Source organism: Exophiala viscosa, assembly GCF_022695815.1.
Source record: "Exophiala viscosa unplaced genomic scaffold EDD37scaffold_4, whole genome shotgun sequence".
NCBI classification, from domain to species: domain Eukaryota; kingdom Fungi; phylum Ascomycota; class Eurotiomycetes; order Chaetothyriales; family Herpotrichiellaceae; genus Exophiala; species Exophiala viscosa.
In genome coordinates this window covers 1,616,105-1,638,928 of record NW_026944356.1, presented here as the reverse complement: position 1 = coordinate 1,638,928, position 22,824 = coordinate 1,616,105, and the positions used below count along the sequence as shown (strand labels likewise).

Below are 22,824 nucleotides of genomic sequence, written 5' to 3'. Positions count from 1 at the left end.
TTGGCTGTGGCTGCAGTGACGCAACTTGGTGCACTTTCACTTGTTTGAGCTTCTCGTCCTTCCCCGAATCCTGCAACACCTCCACTACCTGGCTAGTGACGCTCGCCTATTCAACCTGCACCTTCCAGAAAATACCACCTCTATCTCTCTCCGTATCTGGTGCAAATCGACCATCAATTCCCCCTCCTTTGTTCATCCTGGGCAGTAATACCTCGAGTGTCCATTCCACGTGAAACACCTTCCTTCAAGCTCGGCCATTGACTTCGGGTCAATTGTGACGTCCGTACCTGCTGAGCGTATCGAGACTCGAGACTTAGCTGATTAGCTGGAAAAACACACACACATCCACCAACCGCCGCAATGGCAGTGGTTGAGAATGGTAAGCCAGTCAATGGAAAGCCCATAGAGAGTGTCAAGGACAGACCCAATGGCCATGCTGTTGGCCCTGTCTCACGGCGACCCCGTCATCGTCGCCAGAGTTGGACCTTTTGGCTGTTCAACAACCTTGCCAGGTGAGTTGAAGCAATTAGTAACAATCAACTCTCTTCTAACCCTTCTGCAGGCTCACCACCTGGTATGTTCTTTTGACAGTCATTTTCCGCTGTCCTTCGACGCCTGCCAAACTCACCGACACGACTCCACAAGTATGTCACACATACTTGAGCGTGAAGTCCTATGCTCAACCGCACCTTCAACCTTACTACGATGACTACGCAGCACCATACGTGGCAAAAGCACAACCATACGCCGACCTGGCCAACAGGAGGCTGGTTAGACCTGTATCGAACTTCGTGCAGCTAAATTACGACAAATATGCGTCACCGCAGCTTGAATCCGCAAAGACACATGTGCAAGCTCAATGGGACAAGTCGGTTGTGCCACGAATCAATAATGTCCAAGGAAACGCTGTCAAGATATATGATGCTAACCTTGCTCCACACGTTGAGAAGGTTGCAACAGTTGCAGGTCCCTACTACTCCTCGGGTCGCGATTCCGCCGGCCATCTATACCAGCAATACGTTCTTCCTTCGGTCAAACAATCTCGTCCGTATATTCAATCTGCCTACAATTCCACCCAGCTCTTTGTCGCCACTACCGCATACCCAGTGGCACGTCATGCTTGGTCCGACTTGATCATTTTCGTGGATGGCACTTTCTGGCCTTTTGTGAAAGGGCTTTATATTGACAATGTTAGACCACAATTGGTCATGATCAACGAAAGAGTGGCCAAATATCGCGAATCCCGAAAGATGAAAGCTGCCATGGACGTCGTTGACAAGAGCACAACAGCCCCAGCTGCTTCATCCACCCCAATTGCATCCTCGGTTCTAGACGATGTGTACGCCATGTTCAACACGGACGAATCATCTACCCCGGCAGCCACAGGCACAGTAGCACCAGAATCATCAGCGAAAGCAGAACCCAAATGGGCTACCGAGGAACAGATCTCCGAAGATCTCGAAATCTGGCAGAAGAAGTTTGCAGCCGCAGCCGACACGGGAAGTGACGATCTTAGTGAGAGGGTGGCTTCCATCGTGCATAGCCTTGCCAAGAGCGACATCGAAGGCATGGGTCAGGGTTTGGCCACAGCCCTGGAAAAGACGATCGAAAATGAGATCGATAATGTCAAGTCGAAGATCAGATCTGTCGTCGGTTCGCTCCCTGAGGATGCAGGCTCCGAGGAGACCAAGAAGTCAGCAGAAGAGATACTTGGCACAATCAGAGCATCAGGTGCTGAGATCAAAGACCGTGCACAGAAGGTACGCGACTGGGCTCAGAACTTTGAGAAGGGTCTCATTCAGAGACTGGCTGCTGCTTCTGCGTCGACATTGGAGGTATTGGACGGCATCAAGGACCTTGGACTTCAGGAAGTCGGCATGCGCTGGGCTTGGATGGAAGGAGTCACCTATAAACATTGGGAAAAGTTCCATGCAGTTCGGAAGCAACTTGATGAATGGAAGCAGGAAGTCCGTAACGTCGCCATGGAAAACCCAGAAGCGGAAAAGGCCATTGCTTCTGCTCGACAGATCATGGAAGAGAGTATGGCAATCACAGAAGATGCCGCAAAAGAGCTGGTCCGACTCAAAAGTGTCGCGCAGTGGAAGCTGCGCGCCCGTGACGCGACGGACGACTTCGAGACAAAGAGCATGCCCGCGGAAGCAGTATCGGCAGCATCGAGCTTGGCATCTGAGTTGCAAGGTCTTCCTTCTCAGGGTGTGGATTCTGCTAGCTCTGCCTTGTCTCAAGCAACCGATGCCATAGCAGATGGCATCTCATCTGCTTCGTCTGCAGTTGTTGGAACCAGCACAGGCACCGTGGAATCGGTATCCTCACAGGCCAGTCAATATGCGGACTCGGCGCTTTCTTCTGCATCATCTGCAGTAGGTGCTGTCCCGGGCTATGACTCCGTCAACTCCGCAGCTTCTTCAGCCAGCTCTGCGGCTGGGCATGCTTACGAATCTGCTTCTTCCATTGTCGGCACCGGCACCGACGGCGCTGAATCTGTGACGTCTCAGCTCAAAGCGTCTGCTTCCAGCCTGAGTCAAGAAGCCTCCAAGTCCGCCGGTTCGGCATCCAGCGTCGTTTCAAGCTCGGCGTCATCACTTGTGGGATCTGTGTCTATTCCTTCGTCAGAGGCAGCATCTTCCGCCAGCTCTGTTTCTAGCTATGCATCCTCTATTGTGGAATCTGTTCCTACCCTTTCCACAGATGCGCTTTCCTCCGCCAGTCTGGACGTGGAAGACCTTGCTAGTTCTGCTTCATCGGCGGCAGACTCGGCCACCACCAAGGTGTCTAAAGTCTTTGCAGGGGCCATGGCACAGAAGGTCAAGGGCACCACCCCCATCTTGGACGATGTCTTTGACGACGACACAGCATCGAGCTTTTCCGAGAGAGTTCAGAGTGTTGTGAACGACGCAGGTGACCGATATGCTGAGGTTACACGAGCAGTATCTGAGGCCATATACGGAACCACTCAAGGAACTGTTGAGAGTGCCACATCTGTTGCAAGTGAACGATATTCCAGCGCTCTCGCCGCAGCTTCCATTGCCATATACGGCACGCAACAAGGAAGCGTGGAAAGTATTGCCAGTGTGGCATCCGACAAATACGATCAAGCAGTTGCAGCTGCAAGCTCAGCCATCTATGGTACACCCGCTTCCGTCACGGACTCGATACTTGGACAAGCAAATTCCCTGTATACCGATGCCATGAACAAAGCAGGTGAGCAATACAGTGCCGCCATGTCTGCCGCTTCTCAGCAAATCTCTGGCACCCCAAAACCGGCTCATGAGCAACTGCTCTCCTCTATTCAGTCGGCTTATGCAGATGCAACCGCTGCTGCGAACAGCAGACTTGACTCTGCTTCTAGCGCAGCTTCGGGCCAATATTCCTCGTTGAGTACAGGAGCTTCGAGCGCCTATCCCACCACAAACCCGCTCGAGTCTGTAACATCTCTTGCATCTTCGGTCTTGAGGGACTCCTTGGCTGCTGCGTCTGCGCAGTACTCCAAAGCCAAAATCGCCGTCGGTGCCACGCCCGCCCCAGCTCACCAGAAATATCTGCAGGAAGCCCGGAAGAATTACTATGCTGCTATGGGCATGGCATATGAACAGTATGACGATTTTGTCAATGCTGCTTCAGGCGCCATCTATGGAACCGCTACTCCTGCTCTCAGTAGTATGTCTAGCGCCGCTTCAGCGGCGGTGTACGGAACTCCTGTCCCAGCATACCAAAGCCTCTATGATGCTGCAGCCTCTCAATATTCGGCAGCTTCCTCCGCGGCAGCTGCCAGCCTTGAGTCCGCTCGCTCATCACTAAATTCGGCAGGTACGCCAGCGCAAGGCTATCTGGATCAAGCCCTGGAAGCATATTCCAGTGCCGTCGGGGCTGCATCGTCCTCGCTGTCATCGGCTTCGTATGCTGCGAGCACCGCAATCTATGGTACACCTGCACCATACTATCAAAGTGCTCTTGACCAAGCTTCGTCCTCTTATGCAGCTGCTTCTGCTGCTGCCGCGTCTCAGATGTCGTCAATGCTAGGCTCGGCCACAGCAGCCGCCCGCGGAAAGAAATCACCTGCTCAAAGCGTGCTCGACAGCATCTCTTCTCAATATGATGCAGCTGTTTCGGCGGCATCTTCATCATTGTCTTCTGCCAGCTACGCTGCCAGTACCGCTATCTACGGTACCCCTGCGCCATACTACCAGGGTGTCCTCGACCAAGCTTCGTCGTCCTATGCTGCGGCTTCTTTGGCTGCAGCGTCACAGATGTCATCAATGCTAGGCTCGGCCTCATCGGCAGCTGGCAAGAAATCACCTGCTCAGAGTGTGCTGGACAGCATCTCCTCTCAATATGATGTGGCCGTTTCGGCCGCGTCTTCGTCGTTGTCTTCAGCTAGCTACGCTGCCAGTACTGGTATCTACGGCGCGCCTACTGGGTCAATTGAGTCGATTTCAAGTGTTGCCTCGCAGAACTGGGAGGCTCTTGTATCCAAGGCCAGTGAACAGGTTTACGGCACTCCAAAACCTTTCACCGACCAAGCAGGCGACTACGCGGCGCAAGCGACCGACTACGCAAGCGATCAATACATCATTATTCAGTCGTATGTCTCCGAATTGCTCGTGGGCAAAGAGCCAGATTTCACAGAGTCCGCGATGAGCAGACTGAGCTCTGCGTATTACACTGGCTACTATGCCTCAGCGGCTAGTCTGGCTAGCGATGCGTATGCATCTGCATCTTCGGTTGCCTCGTCCGTTTCATCTGTCGCGAGTGATTACTTTACTCCCCCTCCACAAGTTTCGTCAGCCCTTGACTCTGTGACGGACCAGCTCAATTCAGCTGTGGCTGCAGCAAGTGTACAGTTCTATGGCAGCAGCAAAGGAACCGTTGAGCAAGCAACTTCTGCTGCGGCAGCCTCATACTCCTCAGCCAGTTCGGCAGTCAGCGAAGCCATCTACGGAACACAAGCTGGATACGCAGAAGCCGCACAATCGTCTTGCGCAGATGCTGCTAAGAGTGCACAAGACGCAGTCTATGCCGCGATATACGGCACACCGACCGGCACAGTAAAGTCCATCACGAGTGCCGCAGCTGATACCTATGCCTCCGCCTCGTCCATTGTGGCGGACAACGTTTCCGCTGCAGCTTCAGTGGTCGGAGATGTGACGGATTCGGCAGCGAGTGTCGTTGGCAGTATCAGTGCAAAGGTGTCCGAAGCCGTTTACGGACCCGAACAAAGTGCCGCCCTGGAGAGTGCACAGTTAAGAATTGCCGAAGCTATCGCGAGCGCCAGTAGTGCCATTGCAGCGATGGCGAGTGACGTTGGCGCCAGTGGTGCCAGCGTTGCTGGGGCTGTCAGTACCAATGTTGAGCAGGCGGCGAGTGCTGTGAGCAGCTCGGTCAGCAGCGCTACTCAATACGTCCGTGATGAGTTGTGATCGACCGTGAACGAAAGGGAGGGAAGAGACGGTGTGGTCGACTCGTGGAACGACGACTGAACATTGAACAGATGCCCTCTTACGAAGAGCCTGAGATTGTAGAGATGAATTTCTTTTCCAGCGGTTTGGGCGTCGTCGGCCTTGTCTATATCTGGACAGTGCTGTCGTTGCAGAGATACCTCGACGAGGGTCGCTCTGTGACTTGCAGCGTGGCAGGGACTGAGGCTGATGGGTAATGGGTTGGCCTATTTCTGAACGCTCAAATGATACCTATTTCGCTTGCTTGGTTTGCTTTTTATGCGCGCTACAGTACGGTATAGTCATATAGGTATGTAACGATTAATCGAGATGATGATACTCCAATTACTTTGTCACTATAGCGTATCGGTATTTCTGCTACTGTATCAAGCACCACTCTGTTTGTTAGCGAGCTTGTTCTTATTGTTCTGTCGCCAGTGTCACACTGTTTGATGACCTCAGACTACCTACATACCTACAGTACTGTAGGTATTGTTAGGTAAAAAGGTGAGCCGACGAAGTTTGACTTCTCAACCCGAAACAACACCAGACCCTATGCTATGCTATGCCGTTGCTACCACCGCATGCCGTCCCCCTAGGATAGAAATACAACATGCTCTCCAAAAATTCCAATTCCCAATGTTTAATGCTGAATGCTCAATGTCGTATGGCCATATACTACTCTCAATCGAGGAGTGGCCGTCCAAAAAAGATGTTAGAGGTCCAGAGTTACTGCAGATATCGAGACAGCTCAATCTGTCCGACTGAGGCGATCAATCCGACCACGTTCTTCACGGACCCGATCCGTGGCAGCAAGGGCAATGTACTCGAAGCTCGCGCTCGAGTCCGTATGTGTGCGCATTCATCTCCGAAGACTGCTGAAACCTCTCCACAAGGCGCCAAAACGCAGACAATTCCAAGTTCAAATCGTCCAAAGTGGGGCCGATGCATTAGACATGTCGGAAGCAGCATGAGGTTGTTGTAGGCCACGTGAAGCAAATACCGTGACGAGGCGGATCTCGAACTGGTCTCCCATCCAGAAACGCGAGTGCGAGACCGGACCAAAAGCTGAACTCGACGGATCCATGAATGCACCAGTACTTCATCAATCCATATCTTCATCCTCATCATAGCCGTCGTCTTCATCATCATCCAGACTCTCCATGGCGTCCTTGATAAATTGTGCGGCCTGTTCAAACAAGTTAGCATCCACATCTCACACAAAATTGTCAAAGCCAAAACATACCTTCGGGTCCAGATTCAACGCCATAGTAAACGCCCTCACAGCATTTCCTTTCTCCCGTAACGTCTTGTAAAGCCTGCCCATCAAGAACCACACATTCGCCTCATCTGGCACCACATCTCTCAAGATGAGGAGTTCAGTCAGCGCATCCCTCGGCCGGCCCAGGCTCATCAAACACCTGGCCTTCTTGAAGCGACTCAATGCACTATTTGGAGCAAGAGTGCATGCTCGCGTGTACATTTGCAGCGCCTTCTCTGGTTCCTTGAGCCTTTCGAGCACCAATCCAATACAGCAGATGAGCACTGCATTGGTAGGATTGATCTTGGCCGCAGTCCGATAATGCTGTTCGGCAATCGTCCACTTGCCCATCTTCTCATAGACTTTGCCCAAGCCGTACCAAGCATTATAATGCCTACCATCGGCGGCTATAGCAGCTCGATACGCCTCGAGAGCTTTTTCGAACTCTTCGTTCGAAATGTACTCGTGACCTTGCAGCGTGAAGCCGTATGCAAACTGTGGGTCAAGTTGCGTGGAGCGTTTGAAACATTTCAATGCTTGCTCATGCTCGCGTTGAAGAGAGAACGAGTTGCCAATGGTACACCATGCTTGAGGTGATAACCTGTCCACCTCGATGAGCTCGTGCGCCAGACAGGCAAGCTCGATCTCCGATTTTAGGTGCCAGAGGACTGTGGAATAGATCTCCATGTCTTCCAGGCGAGTAGGAGCGAGCTGCCTGACCCGAATGAAGAACTTCTCTGCCTCAACATACTGTGCCTGCTCATAGTACGCCTTGCCGATTTGAGCCAGAACATAGGGACTCTCGCGCTGTGCTGATGGCAAAGAGTTGTAAACCTGGATTGCCGTCTGACAATCGTAGTTGGATAAGCATAGCTGAGCCGATGCAACTCGTCCAAAGAGATCCAGCAGGGTCTGAATTGCTTCAATGTCCTTGTTTACCGCATATTCAGCACGCACTTTGGCGTTGGGCAAAGGTGGCACGGGTGGAATATTGTCACCAGCCCTAGGCCCCTTGCTATCAACATCCATCGCATCCGTTGACCCGGTCCTCGTCCGGTTGCCACTAACAACCCGTCCGACAGTGGCAGTATTTGCTGTTCTTGGTCTGCCAGCCGGAGCCTTGGCCTTTTTGATATCTCGTCCTTCTCGAAGACCTAGAGTGTTTGCTAATGAAGAAATTTTGCTTCCTGCCGTGCTGCTTGCGCTAGGCGGTCGCGTCGTGTTGAGGAGTCGGTTACTCCTCCTGGTGGCTTCCCCACCATTCGCACTCGCATGACTCGAGGCAGCAGGTTGGCCAGAAACGGTTCTCTTAAAAGGCGCAGCTGGGAGTGGAGGATCTTGTAGTACTGTTGTATCGTCAGAGGCGCCTTTAGCTTTCGCCCTCATCCGGGCTGATCCGGTCTTCCACCTAGGAGGAGGATCTGCTGGCATTTCGGTTGCACTCTTGGTTTTGCGTGCAGGTGCCGCCGGCGGGTCATGATACTGGTTGACAGCAGCGCCCTGTAAGACGCCCTCCTCCACATCTGCTTCCGTGGATGGAGTGTTCATACCCTCTTCATCCAGGATTGTACTGGCTGTATTCACACTTATTTTGCTGCCATTCAGTTTCTCCCAAAGCACTGAATGGCCCTGTTGAGTGTTCCCATTGGCTTTCTGTGTTGAGGTGAAAGGATCCGGAGGCATCATCTGGTTGCTATGAGTCTGTTTCTCATGTATAGATGGTCCACTCTTTTCGGCAGCGAAATCAGGCACATTCTCGTTCTTCGTGTTTTGTCGCTGAGCAATCTGCGTGTAGGCGATGATCTCCGGAGACATTTTGTATATGTTCGGTACGCTGACTTTGGCGCCAGCATCGCACAGGCCCATGAACGCATCCCACATGAAGGGATTCAACTTCAAGGCCGATGCCCAGCACTCCACCGCCTGATCGACGTTCTTGTGTGCCTTCCATAGCTTTCCTCTCAGACACAAAACTGCCGCAGCGTCCGGCAGATGTTGTCGTCTGCATTCATTATGTTGACCCCAGGAATTGCGGTGTGACCAAAAGTGATTACTTTTCTCCAAGGCCGTCAAACCATCGACGTTGCGTCCTAACTCCAGGGATGCTTGTGCAAAGATATAGCTGCATCCGAGGTGTGACCCTCGCAAACCGGAAGATCGACTGGTATCCCATGCGGCCTTCACAAAGCCAGACTGGTACTGGCAGTAGGCTAGTAGGTACGCGGATTCCGCTGATCGAGGTTCGTAGGCAACAAGGCGACCGGCAAGGAAGAGGGCGTTCTTCAATAAGTTGTTATCGAGGTGATAATACACCAGTTGCCGTAGTTGGGCGGCAATATGTGTTGGCGAGGGAGCCATGGCGGCATGGAAGGCGAGATATGTTGGTCGTGTAGATTTGAATCTCTTCGACCGGCCAAGGTCAAGATACAAACGTGGTCAGAGACGCGGTCGGCGGTATTCGAAGGTCATGAATGACGAGGGCTGCCTTCGTCCAAAACAATGCGCCGCGGGTCGAGGTCGTCAATTCATGAGGTCGATCTAAAGGATCAACAACGCTCAAGATCAAAAGTGAGACATTAGGGACCCATCCGAACGCATCTCCTAATACTAATCCCGAATACAAATAAACTGCGGGCGTTTGAAATGGAAAATAGTTGGAGTGTTTTGGCAGGTGAGTCTGTGTTCGCAGCGGTTGCGGAAGGTCTGTTGCTGTTGCTTGCACAGTTACGAAATGTGGCTGGAATCAACAAATTGTGGCGGCGGGGAATCAACACCATCAGAAATCCACAAACACCTATCTTCATTTCTGTATTTGCCACGACGAGTGCAACAGCTTCACTAACTGGATAATCATTGGGAGGCTAGTCGTCTTGTCTATCACAGGTGTTTTTTCAGCTGCCTGCAAGTTCATCCTTTCAATAGGGCGCCATTCCCGCATCGCAGCTACAACGAACGAGCGCAAGACTCCATTGAATTTAACACAACGATATAAACCCTCCCACCATGGCACAGGTACATCCGAGTCCGACTCGCTGTTCTTACGGACACTAATGATACTATAGAAAGCCGCCAAATCCCTCGCAGTGCGCAACGCATCGCGCCTAAAACAAACGCACCTCATCACCCTCGCCGTAAACACCATCTTCCTCTTCCTCCGCTTCACATTCCGCCGCTCTCTCTCGCTCAAGCGCTATATTCTCCTCTCAATACCTGCTCTCGCGATCGAATTCTACCTCGACCGCGCCGCGCAACCAAGCTACAAGTCCGACGGAACGCTACGTTCGGCCGGGGAGGACCTCGATGCCAAAGGCCTGACAGAATTCATGTGGGATGTCCTGTACTGGACATGGATCAACGTGATCCTGGTGATCGTCCTGGGTAATCGAGCATGGTGGCTATACCTTGTCGTGCCTGGGTACGCCATCTATGCGGCTGTAGGTACAGCAAGTGGCCTGAAGGGTATGCTGGGCGGTATGGCTGGCGGAGGTGGGGAAGCAGTCGACGGCGCACCACAGAGCCAAAGCAAGCGACAGGCCAAGATGGAGAAGAAAGGAGGCCAGCGTATGGCATATAGATGAAAGGGAATGAAGTCAAACAAGCTGTTAAACCATGCCTTCTCGACAGACACTCACAACGCCTGCACATCAACCCAGTGACTCGTTTTACCAGCCTTCGCAATGCGCCGTTCTGTTACCCATAAACCAACATAAATCATGAGTCGCGCCCCTTATCAAGCCAATGCGCAAGTCCAGTCGTATCATACAAGTCTCGCCACTGTTTCCCCTCCTCCTCGACATACTCACCCACAAACTCGGCCGTCTCATTCGCTCGCTGCTGGATAGCATGACCGGCTTCTTCGATCTTCTCACTCGCCCGAGCCATGGCAAGGTTATAATACTCGACACTAGCCTTGGCCCTTTGCGCAAGCCTCCTCGAGCTCGTCTTCCGCTTATACCGCGCAATAACGATCGACGTGACATAGTACGCTCTCACCAGGAATCGCTGTATCGCCTGCTTGACAAGCATAGTGATGCCGTGGCTAAAGAACGCCCGGATGACCTCGACGTACAAGCCTTCATATAGCGCAGAAATCCCCTCGGTCTGGGCGATGGTAAGGACGGTGCTGAATATCGTAGTCCGCGCCGCTTTACGGGCCTGTTCGCTCTCAAGATCCTCGCCGACAACCTTGTTCTCGTCACTTTCTCCGCGTTTCGCACCAGCTTGAAGACGAGTCTTGGCCAAGCTGAATGGATACGTCACCGAGCTTGCGCACGCCTTGCTGAACGCCGACAGCAGGAAGGTCAATGAGGCAGGCGGGTTGTCCCGCCGATGTCGCGGGAGAGTAACTTTCTTGAGGGTCTCAAAGAGGAAGAAAGTGATTGAAGGGTTGAGCGTCAGGACAAGTGACGCAGAGTAGCCTGACCAAAATCCGGCCACGCCCTTCTCAGACATGATGTCTTGCGCGATCTGCCGGGCACTCGGTGTTTGGTATTGTTCATTGTTCGGGTCTTTAGCAGCGTACAGCGCTGCAGCTTGTTTTCTTGTGACAATGTTGGAAATTGGCGTTGTGGCCAACTTGGTCAGACTCCCAGCGACGAAGCCAACGCCCAGCTCTTCTAGGGCAGGAAGTGACTTTTTACCATGTACAGCCAGCCTCCTGTTTCGGAAGTAACTGTATAAAAGGAAGAATATGAAGGAATCGGCTATCGTCTTGCCGGTGTCCTGTAAGAGCCCGGTAAATAATGCAGGGATACCGCCTTCTCTCTTGTAGATCTTCTCAACGGCATCGGTAAAACTTGTGTACTCGTCTTCGCTGGGCTTGGACTGATTCTTTCGAAGTTGGCGCTGGATCTGTAGCCGAGTAATGATCAGGTCGATAGGGTAGAGGGCGGCGTTGGAGATAGAGGCGCCTGCAGATCCGGCAATGGCATGACCTAGGGCTTCGAGGATATTGCCACCATGCGACGAGGTTTGACTTTGCTTGACATCCTCCTGAACCTGGTGGTAGAGTTCGAAAGCGTCCTACAATGATTAGTCTGTCTGCGACGGACGAGCAAAGTGGACATGGTGAAGACGTACTAGTTGACTATTATACGGGAACGCGTCGGCCATGATTGTGAGATGCGCTCTGCATCATCGTTCTCGAGCAGTGGGCACAGAAAGTGAAGGGGTTGTTGAGAGCAGACCGTAGCGGAGACCGGAGAGTCGTGGCAATGACGACTTTGGAAGGATGAATGAAGATTCCAGATCCATTTACGGAGTAGACGCGATTGATTAGAGGTACCGGTAACCCCACACATTTACTGTACTATGGAGTATGGAGAAGGTCACTTCACATACGAGTAGTATGCGCTGGCATTATAGCCATACAGAAATCAACATCGACAAAAGCATCAGCTTAGCTATGAGGGTATTAGGATGAGAAAATCAAAATCGTTCTTCGAGGCCCATGAAAACCCAACGATGAGCGCCATGCATTATATGCAGAGTCTGGTCGCTCTTTACCGACCCGCAATCCGAGAATGATCCCATCAACGCCCATCTTTCCTGTCATAACATCATCATACAACCTCGTTGCCATCAAGGCTCGAGTTATTCTATGCTCTCATACTAGTGCGTCGTCTCAGTCCATTTTCGGCTGCTTGCAGTTCTCTCGCTAGCCGCTCGTCTGCATCCAGATCGCTTGACCCCCCAGTACTGTCTCGACTGACCGGCCTGCGCGAAGCTTCTCGAGACGCACTACGTCTCGTCATCATTAACGCCATCTGGTGTATTGTCGAAGAAGTGTTGCTTGATGAACGCTGACTTTTGATGCTCGTCACCATCGTTTGCGCACTTGCAGCACTCGAAGCTCGACGGTCACTTCTGGCGGGCTTCGGGTATGGTTTACTAGGTGATCTGGTGTCGTCGGCTGTGTACATCTCGACTTGCTTCGGCTGTCGTGAGGATTGTCTGGATCCGGGTGCCGAATCTGCTGATCCTGAGTGGTCCCCGTTGACTGAAAATCCATTCTTGATTGGACCAGGCGTAGCGAATGCACTGTCGTTTCTTGGAGTGGTGGAATCAGTAGCATTGCCATCTTTGAGGGGCAAATATTCTCCGTGATCGAGTTCACTCTTGATGTTGACAACTTCCACTGCTTGCGCTGCGATTGCGCCTGATGCTGGATCAACAATAATAGTGTCGACAGCTTCACCTTCTATCGGGTCATCATTTGCCTCCTCCTCGATGTCATCGCTGCCGTCAACTCCGTCAACAACAAATTCGTCTGCAAATGGTGCTGGTGTGTGGAAATCATCTTCGACTGCATCCAGAACAGCCTCAAAAGAATCGCCATTCATGAGAGCGGGATCAATGAGGTCGTCCAGAGAAGCCCAGTCCGTTCTGGCTCGCTTGATAGGTGCATTTTCATCGCTAAGCCGAGCCGGGCGTTTCGAACTGGTCGATCCCCGTGGTTTTGATGGCTCCGCAGCCTTTGCAGGATCCACACGGCCATATTCATCATGCACACAGCGACGCTGAGCATTGTTAGTAAGTAGCAGAAGCATATTCGAGGAGTGCCTACCTTGCTCTTGCGACATTCCTCACAAGCCTTGGTTCTTCCTTTTTTAGAGGAAGATAGTGGATCATTCGAGAGCGCACTGTCTGAAGCGCTCACCTGAGGCGCGGCACTTGTATCTTCGGATGCTGGGACGGGTTCTGGATTGGACCCATTCAGCAGGACTGCACTCGGTTGTGGTCCGGTATTCGAGAAACTACGAGGTCGAATCTCAGGTGCAGGTCTTGTTGGGGTTTCACTGCCTGATTTATGCCGACATTTGATGCGTCGCTTGCGACAAGTCTCGCAGGCCATTTTCCCGTTCCCCTTGCTGTTGCTGCCACTGCCAGATCTGCTATCTTTTGTCGTAGGTTTCAAGACACTGACTGCAGGAGGAGGCGTCTGTGCTTGTACGTGAGCTTGTGCAGCTTTTCGTAGCGAAGTGCGCTCGCCAGGAAGGCGGAAGACTTCATTTTTCTTGCTCTTCTCGGTCTTTTCGACTTCTATGACACCATCTGAGTAAACCCATTCCGGTGCTGTAACATTGCCAGTCTTCCAAGCACACCATATAGCAAAAAGCTTGATCATTAGCATAGGGTCATTGATCTCCTTCGGTATAGAATTCTTGACCGCGTCAATCTGTTTCTTGGTGATGTCAGGAACCGGCAGGCCAGCATGAATGCGAGCCGTTCGGTAAAGGTATTCTCTGAGAGAAGGCCATCCAGAGACTTCGGCTTTCGGGTAATGTCTGGCATTGTATGCCGGCTCTCTAGGCTCTGCCATGTTTTCCAGGTACCCGATTTCGTGCCAGACAGGGTTCGCACGCAAGAAGACATAGTCGGGGTCGTCACGAAAGTCCTGGACCACCTCGTCCGGAAGCGGATCTTGCTCGAGGTACCTCATCAAGGCATACCACATGACCTTTTGAAAGTATGGATAGCGAAACTTGGCAGCCACCTTGGTTGCTTTCTCAACGTTGAAGATCTTGAGCTGCAATTCGTAGTCGATGCGGGTGAGGAAGTTGCCGCCAATCACCAGACTGTCCTCTGGAGTCCAGACCGAGTGGATCCAGCCTGCCGGAATGAAGGCAGTGTCTCCCTCGTGCAGATCGACTCTTGTGACATTGTTGCCACATAGTTCCCCAAGCCAGGTCTCGTTCTGTGAATCGGAGTTGCACCACTCTTCATATTTCTTAAGGTACTTGTCCTCCGGGGGAATGAAGAAAAATGTCTTGGTACCTTTGAGAATGTGATAGTAGACAGAAGAACCTCCAAAGTCAATGTGGAAGTCGGTGTAGCTGTCGGCCACGGACATTAAGCAATAGAATTGCACTGGTCGTTTCTTGGCCCGCGTCTCAGTATCAGCCTCCCAAACATAGTCCTCAAGGTCAAGCTCTCGGACTACTCTGGGACGTCGGAGCAGTTTACCCAGGGGACTGTGCGAGACTTCCAGACTGATGACATTTTGAATCTCCTTTTCGCCCGGCTTCTCGTAATAATCCGCCCATTTACCAAGAGTCCATTGACCTTTCGTTTCCTGGGTTTTGACATCGATAACGGGCACTGGCTCGTTCGGTCCATACAGTTCGGCGACCTTGCGCACTGTCAGGTCTCTGGGGATGACCATATCGAGCAGATCTTGATCACAGTCGACAATCTCGTCCGCGAGGAGATCGAGTGTATCTGATGATTTCGAGGTCACCAACTCTCCATTGCTGTCGATAGCCACTGGAGATGCATCTTCGTCCGCCGGCACACCTGCAGCAGTCTCATCGGAGGTAGGTTTGACCCCAAACCGCGGATTCCAACAGGCTGGAACCACAAAAGGTCGCTTCATGCCATCAAAACTCTCCATAAACTCCACGGTGAGCAATTCCGGTCTGACGCGAGGATAGTCGTCGGGGAGAAGAGGAATCTTCCCTTCTTTGATCGGTTGGATGTAGTGATGTGTACTCGTCTCTGCAGAGGACTTCACAACACCCTCATTGAGACCCGCATAATCGATAGCAGCCCGTGGACGGGAAGACTTCCGAACATAGGTTGTCTTCCCGTGCGTGGACTCGCACTCCTTGCAGATGAATTTGTCAATGCTCTTTGCCTCGGCTTTTGTGAGACCTGCACACTTGTCATGAAACCACCGCTTGCAGGGATCACAACGAATCCAGTCGATTGCAAGGTCTTCCTCATCTGAGTCCAATTGGAGTTGGTGGCATCCTGCACATATCTCTTCTTGCTTGACCTCGGCCTCAACGCGCTTAGACTTTTTGACTCGTCGGGCAGCCGACTCTGCAGGCTCAGGACCATGTTCTGGCTGTCCGTCGGCTCGGGACTGGCCGCCCAGATGTACTGATGCTGTCGGCTCCTGAGTTGATGCAGCTGCCCCTTGTATGCTCGAGGCATCCACTTCTGCTGTTCCGGCGTCATGGTAGGAAACCACCTGAACCGCCGTCGTAGGTTGTTTCAGACTCTTCTGTGGCGGAGATTGCTTCGACAGCTCTCTGTCCACGATGGTATATAGCTGTTCTGCAGGACGTCCATCCTTGTTCCAAGCTCCTGAGGACCGTCGAGCGGAAGACGGCGAATGGTCAGGCTGATGTAGACTCGCAGGTTGTAGGGACGGCGTCTTAGTCTTGAAATTGACCTCGGTCTTCAACCCAAGCAGAAGTAGAGCGTCCTCGTGGGTGATGTCTGGCGTCGTCTCATGACCACTTGTTCTCGGTCTCTCCCCCTGCGTCGTCCATTCAAGGTTCGGAAGTCGTTCAGATTTTATCCTCTTCGCTGGTGGGCCGCTTGTAAAGTCATCATAATTGTAACGAAGGACATAAGACGTGGAAGGTCGGGTCGCAGCGGATGGGCTTGCTCGGGAGAGAGAATAGGAGCCAGCAAAGACTGTCGGAGGACTTGTTGCAATCGCGGCGGTTGCAAGATCATCGATGGTGGAGCCAGAACGCGTATGGCCTTTTGTTCGAGATCTCCGAGTATCTGAAGGGAACTTGTAACTTTTCTGGGCCCATTCGTGTAAGTCTTGTACCGGCCGCCCTGACTGCGCACCCGCGCCACTAACAATTCTGGCACCAACATGAGCAGCGCCGTCCCGGTCATAGTAAAGATGGTCTGGTTGCAGGCTCAGGCCCGGCCCGTCCGATATTCCTGCATCAGATAGCCCGAGCCCTCTTAGTGAGGCGCCACTGTCGTGTAAGGGTTGCGGTAGATTGGACGGTTCGGGGAGGTTCGAGGGTTCGAAGGTTGGGTCAGGGGAGAGCCGTTCGATGAACTCGACGAGAGGCCGTTCCGGACTGGTGCCTCGAGGTCTTGACGGGTCTTCGGAACGACGCCATGAAGTAGAGGTCGGCATGGTCGCCTCAAAAGACAGTACGGAGAGTGAAGCGCAGGGAGTTGCGAGGGTTGCGGGGTCGGAGTTCAAGCAGTTCGAGCTTTCGTGAACGGCAGTCGGGCGCGTTCACTACATTTGTGGAATAGCATTTATGAGCGGCCGGACGAGGCCTGGCAAGAAATTGGGACAGAAAGAGCGTCGATGTTGGTGGTGAGCGAGGAGTTGACGTCGAGTGTGGTCGGTTCATGCTGGAGGGAAATCACAAGTCGTTACAAGAGAATCGCGCTAAGACCGGTTCTGTTGCCGCAACCCGTGAATATTGCCTGCGCCGTCACTTTTTTCCACCACAGAGTCCTTCACACCTGCTCACCGTCACAGTATCTAGATAACTTCTTCTGTTGTCGCGGCTCTCCTGCTATTGAAGATTTCACCTGCCGAGTGATTGCACAGGTCGGACGACGAGTACCAATTCGGAGTCATTTGCGGTCGGTTCATTCTTGCCCGCTTTCAACACCACGACCATAGGGCGACCTCTCTGCCAGATCCTACTCGAGGTTGGAACAACAAGAAGCTGTTGATATCTCTTATCCCGTTCCAGTCTTTCAACGAACGGCCAGGTCTGCCCGAAATGTCCCGCAGCAATCGACTCGCTCCTGAAGCGAACAGAATCCTCTTTGTGAAGAATCTCGCATATAACCTTGATTCTGAAGCCCTCTATGGTCTATTCTCTCGCTATGGCCCCGTACGTCAAGTGAGAGTGGGAAACACAAATGCGACGAAAGGAACAGCATTCGTGGTATACGAGGATGTGTTGGATGCCAAACAGGCCTGCGACAAGCTGAATGGTTTTAACTTCATGAACCGGTATCTGGTCGTTCTATATCACCAACCGGAGAAGATGAAAGTGGAAAGCAAGGAAGACATCGCTGCAAGACAAGAGAATTTGGAGCGAGTGAAGAATGCGCACGGAATTGAGTGAAGAATGACCCTGGCACACTTTACAAGGACTGGTCTTCGAAAGAGATCAGACGATTTTGTTGTGAAAAACTGGCCGTCCCCAAGCAAGCTGGAAAGTGCTGGTATCATTGATGCCAGGCGACGTTGTAGCAAATGCTCGACTTAGACGCGCCACTGAGGCGCTTGTCGTGAAGCAACTACACAGCGTCGCTGGAAGGATGCCGCCTACGAGTGGAGAGAGATCATGCCGGAACGAAGGGGAATCCGGCGGACACGCTGAGCGTCCATGATTTGGAGATGAGAACAATGGAGGAGTCACGAAAGGAAGACGGAATGTGGTAGAGCTTCGTCTCGCGACCAGCTCTACTTGAGGTTCTGCTTGGGCTACAAGTCTCATACAAGCAGCAAGCGCAGAGAATCAGGACACATGACTCCACAGTGTAGGTGTTGATGGTCCACCCAATACTTCAACGCCTCAATGCAATCAGACATCTTCTCTTCAGGCATCCAACTTCTTATAGACCTTCCATCCCTCTCTTTGCAAACGATGCTCCTTCTCCATATTGTCATCCTCCATCTTCTGCAGATGATCTTGGACCTTCTGCTGCACCTTAGCATCACCCGTCCCGACGATCCGCGCCGCCAGGATAGCCGCATTGGTACTATTGCCAATTCCCACTGTAGCCACGGGCACACCACGGGGCATCTGCACGATGCTCATCAAGCTATCCAAGCCATCAAGACTGCTTGCCTTGACCGGCACACCAATCACCGGCACTGGTGTCTCCGAAGCCATCATGCCAGGCAAATGCGCCGCACCGCCTGCCGCCGCGATGATCGCTTTCAACCCTCTTGAGGCAGCCGCCTTGCCGAAATCCAGCATGTATTGCGGCGTACGGTGAGCGGACGTAATGTGCACTTCATACGGTATTTCGAAGGTATCGAGCATCGCAAGGCCCGCTTTTAGCGTGGCCAAATCGGTATCCGAACCCATCACGACCGCGATCACCGGCCGCGGAGGCGGCGGGGGCCTGGTCTTCGCCAGCTCTTTCGCTGTATTGAGTATTGCCTCCTTGGACGCCGACGAGGTATCTGTTCGATGTGCCCGGACTGCATCTACCATCTGGACAAGTGAGTGTATCTTGTTCTCGCATTCTGACATGCTGAAGCCCGTGACCGTAATGTGGCCCATCTTGCGCCCTGGGCGGCCATCGCCTTTGCCGTACATATGGACATGGGCGCCGGGAACGTCCCGCGCAGCGTCTTCGACAAGGAGGTGCGAGTCCGGTTGCGGTCCACCCAGGATGTTTAGCATGATGGCCGCGCCGACGCTCAGGTCCGTGGCGCCTTCGGGTATCCTGGATGCCTGGTCTGGCAGAATCGCTTTGATGTGGGCCTCGTATTGAGACATACCACATGCTTCGATGGTGTAGTGGCCAGAGTTATGTGGTCGGGGGGCAATTTCGTTGACGACTAGGCTGTCATCGGCGAGGAGGAAGAGTTCGACGCCGAACACGCCGGTGCCTAGGAAGGTGGACACTGCCCGTCGCGCGAGCTGTTGTGCGGCTTCTGTCACTTTCTTGGAGACATCTCTCGGTGGCGCGTAGACAAGTTTGCAGATGCTGTCCTCATGGATGGTCTCAACTGTGGGGTAAGCCAAAGTGCTTGACTCCCATGAATCGATGGATGCTTCTTGCGCGGTCTTGACGACCATGACTGCGAGCTCCATTTTAAAGTGAGCCCATTTTTCCGCGTAAAGGGGTCGGTCTGCCAAAGCTTTCAGTGCAGGTTCAATGTCTGACACTGTCTTGACCGGATAGTTGCCTCGTCCATCATATGCTTCTGTTCTCGATTTGAGCATGAGAGGAAAGCCAATTTGGTCGGCGATGTCCTTGAGGCCTTGAGGATGCGACGTCCCGACTGCTATCGACTTTGCGGTGGGAATGTCAAATTTGGCAAGATGTGATTTCTGCACAAATTTGTCCTGGATAGTCCGGACTGTTTTCCAGCTCGGTTGAATTCTGTACCACTCTGTGCCCTCGACAAAAGGTTGCTCCTCTTCAAGCTCCTCCAAGACCTTGGTGTCAACATGCTCAATCTCGTATGTCAGAACATCGCACCTTGAGGCTAACACTTTGACATCTGAGGCTTTAGCAAAGGAGCCAGTGACATGTTTGTCCGCAGCAACGAGGTTGATCTGTTTTGCTGGGGCACTTTCGCTATCCAGGATAGCGACTTTTATGTTGAGTCTGTGAGCAGCCTCCACCGTCATGCGCCCCAGTTGGCCACCGCCAAGGATGCCCACAGTATAGCTGCTCATGCTGTTGAGCGATATAACTCGGGAAAGGATGAAAAGAGAGGTGAGAGTCCGCTGAAGGTAATGCTTTCAGGGTTGCGGTCTCACTGTGTCACAGACCGTTTGCTTGGAATAAAAAAGCCTTAAACTCTTCAGATATCGAGCTTGAGCCTGTCACACTTCACTTGGCACGAGGAAATGCCGCAATGTATGATCCGGAAGGGTGTACTTTTACAAGGTATCACAGCAGGTCGCTGGATTGCTTTGTCTGGTCCAGACTGTACCTTCTACTGATCATGAGAATTTTTTGGCTCATCGCATTTAGACTACACGCGGAAGCGGGCTCAGCCTTGCGATAGTCAACGACGCCAAGGAGAGTGCGGAGTAATAAGGCTTCAACTCCTGGAGCACGGACAGATTTGGCAGAGTCGTCAACATTGTATGTACGTATTGTACGTGTTTTACATATTGCAGAAATGGAGGACTTCTCACAGTCTCGTGGAGACGACGATTTATTTGAGGACGAAATCATACCCTTTGAAGAAGCTCCGCCTTCCACAAACCAAGTCGCAGTTCAGCTAGAACAAGTCTCGCTTGATCGAGCACTGTCACCCGCGGAGCAACCACCACCACCGGCGCGTCCCTCGGTAAATGTGCAGACAAACCATAAGACCTCAACTTTCCCAGGATTCAGACCAAAACCGACAGGAAGAGGAAGTCATGGAGCCACACGTGGGAGCTCAGAAAGAAAAGGTGGGTTATCAGAATCCAGATGGGCGACCAAGCCAGAGAAACCGCAACCAGCGGCAGTAACGAGCACTCCAGCCGTGGAAGAAACCTTGAGCCGCGAAAACACACAGCCAGAAAAGTCTCTCGAACAAGCAGATACCGCAGAGACGCCAACTCCCACAGATCAAGCGGAGTCCCCTACGGGCGTGCCCAACGCCCCAACAGGTCCTGCCAATGCCGCTGCAAGTGCTCGACCGCCCGCCGTACGCGGCGACAGAACGGCTACAGGCGGTGTACGCAAAGCCAAGCTCACGGAAGAAGAGCTCAATGCCAAACTTGCCGCGGCCAAAGAACGATCACAAAGCGTGGCAGCAGCGCATGCCCGCGCAGAAGCCGACGCCGCAAGTTTCCAGGAACGCGAGCGCATAGCCCAAAAGAAGCGAGAAAAGGACCGAGTAGAGCGAAAAGTCATGGACAATGAGCGGGAGAAGAACCGTCAGCGCAAGATGGCCGTTATGGGTGGACGAGAATGGGACTCTCATAAGAATGAAGAGGATTTCAGACCTGTACAGAATGGCCGTGGCGGCGGTCGGAAATTCCAGAGCGGTGTGACGTCGGACCAGCAGTATCAGGCCGAGCAGGAGGATCTGAAACAGTACGAATGGCATGATGACCGGGGCCGTGGCCGTGGTAAGGGGAGAGGAAGAGGCGGACGAGGTCGTGGAAGAGGAGGGTTTCGTCACGATGGAGATGGTCATACGCAACAGCCAGATGTGTCGGCAGAGACTGATTTCCCTGCCCTGCCCGCCGCCACCAAGCAGGCTGCAGAAACGTCGAACCTCAATCAGAGTAAATGGGCTTCCACGCCGTTATCCGCCGGAGGCGACGGCGACGGAGGTGGCAGTTGGGCGGAGCAAGTTGAATCAAGTGAGGCAGCAGCGAACAAAAACTGATCCAGTTGAGACTTTCTGATTTGGTCTGCATGGTGTTTTATGCTATTGAAGCGTTCAAGCGAATTGGGTTGGACTGTCTGTCGACATATCCTGTATCATTTTTGGTTGGGTTGGGTATCTCTTTTTGGCATATCCATACATGAAAGCGTTGGCGAAGAAAACTGAAAACAATAAAACGCAACCCAGCTATCAATAGTCCAAGCGCACAACGCCATCGCTATGCTGCAAGGGGTCCAAGTTGTGATGAGCCTGATTCTACCACCTGCCTCTGCCTCCTCTTCGCCCATACCCGCCTCCACCTCCTCTGTAACCGCCACCGCCACCGCGTCCACCATAACCTCCGCGGCCACCCCAGCCTCCATCGCCATATCCGCCGTCATCGTAGCCGCGGGGACCAGCCGGGCTACTCTCTTCGTGCCTTTGTGGCGGAGGCCGACCCTTCAACTCTTTCTGTAACTGTTCGTAAGTCCGTCTCATCTGAGCGTAACCCAAATGCATTTTGCCGTAGAAATGATCCGCAAGTCTCCGATCATTGTCCAATCTCGACAAATATGCTCCGCACACGTCGCAGACTTGAAGTTTCTGGTGCCCTGACGGTCCGCTCGTGTCTGAAAGCGCTTTGAGATCCCGCTCGGCTTGCTCTCTGGCTACCTTTGCCGTTCGGACTTTATAGAACTCGGAGCACGCCAGAGATACCGAGCCCATCTCAGCAAGGCAATTGACTTCCAATAGGCCAGTGTTGATCGTCTTTGTCAGATCTGATATCGTTTTCAACAGATTGTTCGTTTGCCTAATTTCGTCCGGTGTCTTCTCCAGACGTCGCTGGGCTTGATCGATCCTCCGGTTGCAGTCGTCAATGTATTTCTGCATATCCCGTACGTAGTCGTATTGGAAGCCATACTTCTCCTTCTCCGCTGTTGCCAGACCATCGTACTCTATTTTCAGGTTCTCGGGATGCGCTTTCGGACAAGGACCCAGGTCTTGCTTCGTGTTTGTAAAAAGGTCGTGCGGACAGGTGCCCACAAGGTATGATCGACAGACAGTCGGTGAGTTGAGGGTCAGGTTTGCGGTTTTCGAGGAGGAGACGCCGGAGAATTGGTCGCCCATCAGCTGCTCGAGCAGCTTGCGCTGTTCCGCCGCCATAATGAAGGAGAGTGTTCTCCAACTCGGGTGCCAACTTCGGTCTATATACTTAGTGCGCCTAGAGGCGGTGGAAATCTAGGCTGTAGACTGGCGCGCGGAGTTTGGCAGAATTAGTACGTTGGTTGTAGCCTCGTGAAAAAGAAGCGAAGGCATTCCAC

At 52.7% G+C, this 22,824-nt stretch overlaps 9 protein-coding genes across 9 annotated transcripts; 4 read left to right on the top strand and 5 right to left on the bottom strand.

Annotated features, from left to right (window-relative positions):
- The first annotated feature begins 146 nt into the window (after positions 1 to 146).
- Positions 147 to 5,814, top strand: EDD37DRAFT_381766 (uncharacterized protein). Its single transcript, XM_062812103.1, has 4 exons — positions 147 to 512; positions 563 to 4,041; positions 4,285 to 4,719; positions 5,496 to 5,814. The coding sequence occupies exons 1-4, from the start codon at positions 361 to 363 to the stop codon at positions 5,672 to 5,674; spliced, it is 4,245 nt and encodes a 1,414-aa protein (XP_062671147.1). The 5' UTR covers positions 147 to 360; the 3' UTR covers positions 5,675 to 5,814.
- A 687-nt stretch (positions 5,815 to 6,501) lies between these two features.
- Positions 6,502 to 9,184, bottom strand: EDD37DRAFT_381639 (anaphase-promoting complex component APC3). The gene is made up of 2 exons (XM_062812098.1): positions 6,703 to 9,184; positions 6,502 to 6,645 (listed from the first exon to the last, which is right to left on the bottom strand). Exons 1-2 carry the CDS (start codon positions 9,073 to 9,075, stop codon positions 6,562 to 6,564), a joined length of 2,457 nt encoding a protein of 818 aa, XP_062671146.1. The 5' UTR covers positions 9,076 to 9,184; the 3' UTR covers positions 6,502 to 6,561.
- Positions 9,185 to 9,640: 456 nt separating this feature from the next.
- On the top strand, positions 9,641 to 10,362 carry EDD37DRAFT_381770 (uncharacterized protein). Its single transcript, XM_062812104.1, has 2 exons — positions 9,641 to 9,729; positions 9,780 to 10,362. The coding sequence occupies exons 1-2, from the start codon at positions 9,721 to 9,723 to the stop codon at positions 10,293 to 10,295; spliced, it is 525 nt and encodes a 174-aa protein (XP_062671145.1). The 5' UTR covers positions 9,641 to 9,720; the 3' UTR covers positions 10,296 to 10,362.
- On the bottom strand, positions 10,362 to 12,182 carry EDD37DRAFT_381802 (mitochondrial carrier domain-containing protein). Its single transcript, XM_062812106.1, has 2 exons — positions 11,797 to 12,182; positions 10,362 to 11,739 (listed from the first exon to the last, which is right to left on the bottom strand). Exons 1-2 carry the CDS (start codon positions 11,827 to 11,829, stop codon positions 10,429 to 10,431), a joined length of 1,344 nt encoding a protein of 447 aa, XP_062671144.1. The 5' UTR covers positions 11,830 to 12,182; the 3' UTR covers positions 10,362 to 10,428.
- On the bottom strand, positions 12,072 to 16,912 carry EDD37DRAFT_381690 (JmjC domain-containing histone demethylation protein 1D/E/F). Its single transcript, XM_062812101.1, has 2 exons — positions 13,283 to 16,912; positions 12,072 to 13,235 (listed from the first exon to the last, which is right to left on the bottom strand). The coding sequence occupies exons 1-2, from the start codon at positions 16,607 to 16,609 to the stop codon at positions 12,315 to 12,317; spliced, it is 4,248 nt and encodes a 1,415-aa protein (XP_062671143.1). The 5' UTR covers positions 16,610 to 16,912; the 3' UTR covers positions 12,072 to 12,314.
- EDD37DRAFT_381708 (uncharacterized protein) lies at positions 16,889 to 17,806 on the top strand. Its single transcript, XM_062812102.1, has one exon. It carries the CDS (start codon positions 17,217 to 17,219, stop codon positions 17,565 to 17,567), a length of 351 nt encoding a protein of 116 aa, XP_062671142.1. The 5' UTR covers positions 16,889 to 17,216; the 3' UTR covers positions 17,568 to 17,806.
- EDD37DRAFT_381791 (uncharacterized protein) lies at positions 17,807 to 20,179 on the bottom strand. The gene has a single exon (XM_062812105.1). The coding sequence runs from the start codon at positions 19,863 to 19,865 to the stop codon at positions 18,045 to 18,047; it is 1,821 nt and encodes a 606-aa protein (XP_062671141.1). The 5' UTR covers positions 19,866 to 20,179; the 3' UTR covers positions 17,807 to 18,044.
- On the top strand, positions 19,973 to 21,570 carry EDD37DRAFT_381648 (uncharacterized protein). Its single transcript, XM_062812099.1, has one exon. It carries the CDS (start codon positions 20,318 to 20,320, stop codon positions 21,521 to 21,523), a length of 1,206 nt encoding a protein of 401 aa, XP_062671140.1. The 5' UTR covers positions 19,973 to 20,317; the 3' UTR covers positions 21,524 to 21,570.
- An 80-nt stretch (positions 21,571 to 21,650) lies between these two features.
- Positions 21,651 to 22,799, bottom strand: EDD37DRAFT_381670 (uncharacterized protein). Its single transcript, XM_062812100.1, has one exon. The coding sequence runs from the start codon at positions 22,664 to 22,666 to the stop codon at positions 21,779 to 21,781; it is 888 nt and encodes a 295-aa protein (XP_062671139.1). The 5' UTR covers positions 22,667 to 22,799; the 3' UTR covers positions 21,651 to 21,778.
- Positions 22,800 to 22,824: the final 25 nt, after the last annotated feature.

Excerpts from the sequence above, each read along its gene's own strand:
- EDD37DRAFT_381766 (XM_062812103.1), top strand. The coding sequence starts at position 361 with ATGGCAGTGGTTGAGAATGGTAAGCCAGTCAATGGAAAGCCCATAGAG. Across the intron at positions 513-562 it reads CTGTTCAACAACCTTGCCAG|GCTCACCACCTGGTATGTTC; the intron begins GTGAGTTGAAGC and ends ACCCTTCTGCAG. Across the intron at positions 4,720-5,495 it reads AGCGGCTAGTCTGGCTAGCG|TGAACATTGAACAGATGCCC; the intron begins ATGCGTATGCAT and ends TGGAACGACGAC.
- EDD37DRAFT_381639 (XM_062812098.1), bottom strand. The coding sequence starts at position 9,075 with ATGGCTCCCTCGCCAACACATATTGCCGCCCAACTACGGCAACTGGTG. Across the intron at positions 6,646-6,702 it reads CGTTGAATCTGGACCCGAAG|GCCGCACAATTTATCAAGGA; the intron begins GTATGTTTTGGC and ends TTGTTTGAACAG.
- EDD37DRAFT_381802 (XM_062812106.1), bottom strand. The coding sequence starts at position 11,829 with ATGGCCGACGCGTTCCCGTATAATAGTCAACTA. Across the intron at positions 11,740-11,796 it reads TCCCGTATAATAGTCAACTA|GACGCTTTCGAACTCTACCA; the intron begins GTACGTCTTCAC and ends TAATCATTGTAG.
- EDD37DRAFT_381690 (XM_062812101.1), bottom strand. The coding sequence starts at position 16,609 with ATGCCGACCTCTACTTCATGGCGTCGTTCCGAAGACCCGTCAAGACCT. Across the intron at positions 13,236-13,282 it reads AGGAATGTCGCAAGAGCAAG|CGTCGCTGTGTGCATGATGA; the intron begins GTAGGCACTCCT and ends AACAATGCTCAG.
- EDD37DRAFT_381708 (XM_062812102.1), top strand. The coding sequence starts at position 17,217 with ATGTCCCGCAGCAATCGACTCGCTCCTGAAGCGAACAGAATCCTCTTT.
- EDD37DRAFT_381791 (XM_062812105.1), bottom strand. The coding sequence starts at position 19,865 with ATGAGCAGCTATACTGTGGGCATCCTTGGCGGTGGCCAACTGGGGCGC.
- EDD37DRAFT_381648 (XM_062812099.1), top strand. The coding sequence starts at position 20,318 with ATGGAGGACTTCTCACAGTCTCGTGGAGACGACGATTTATTTGAGGAC.
- EDD37DRAFT_381670 (XM_062812100.1), bottom strand. The coding sequence starts at position 22,666 with ATGGCGGCGGAACAGCGCAAGCTGCTCGAGCAGCTGATGGGCGACCAA.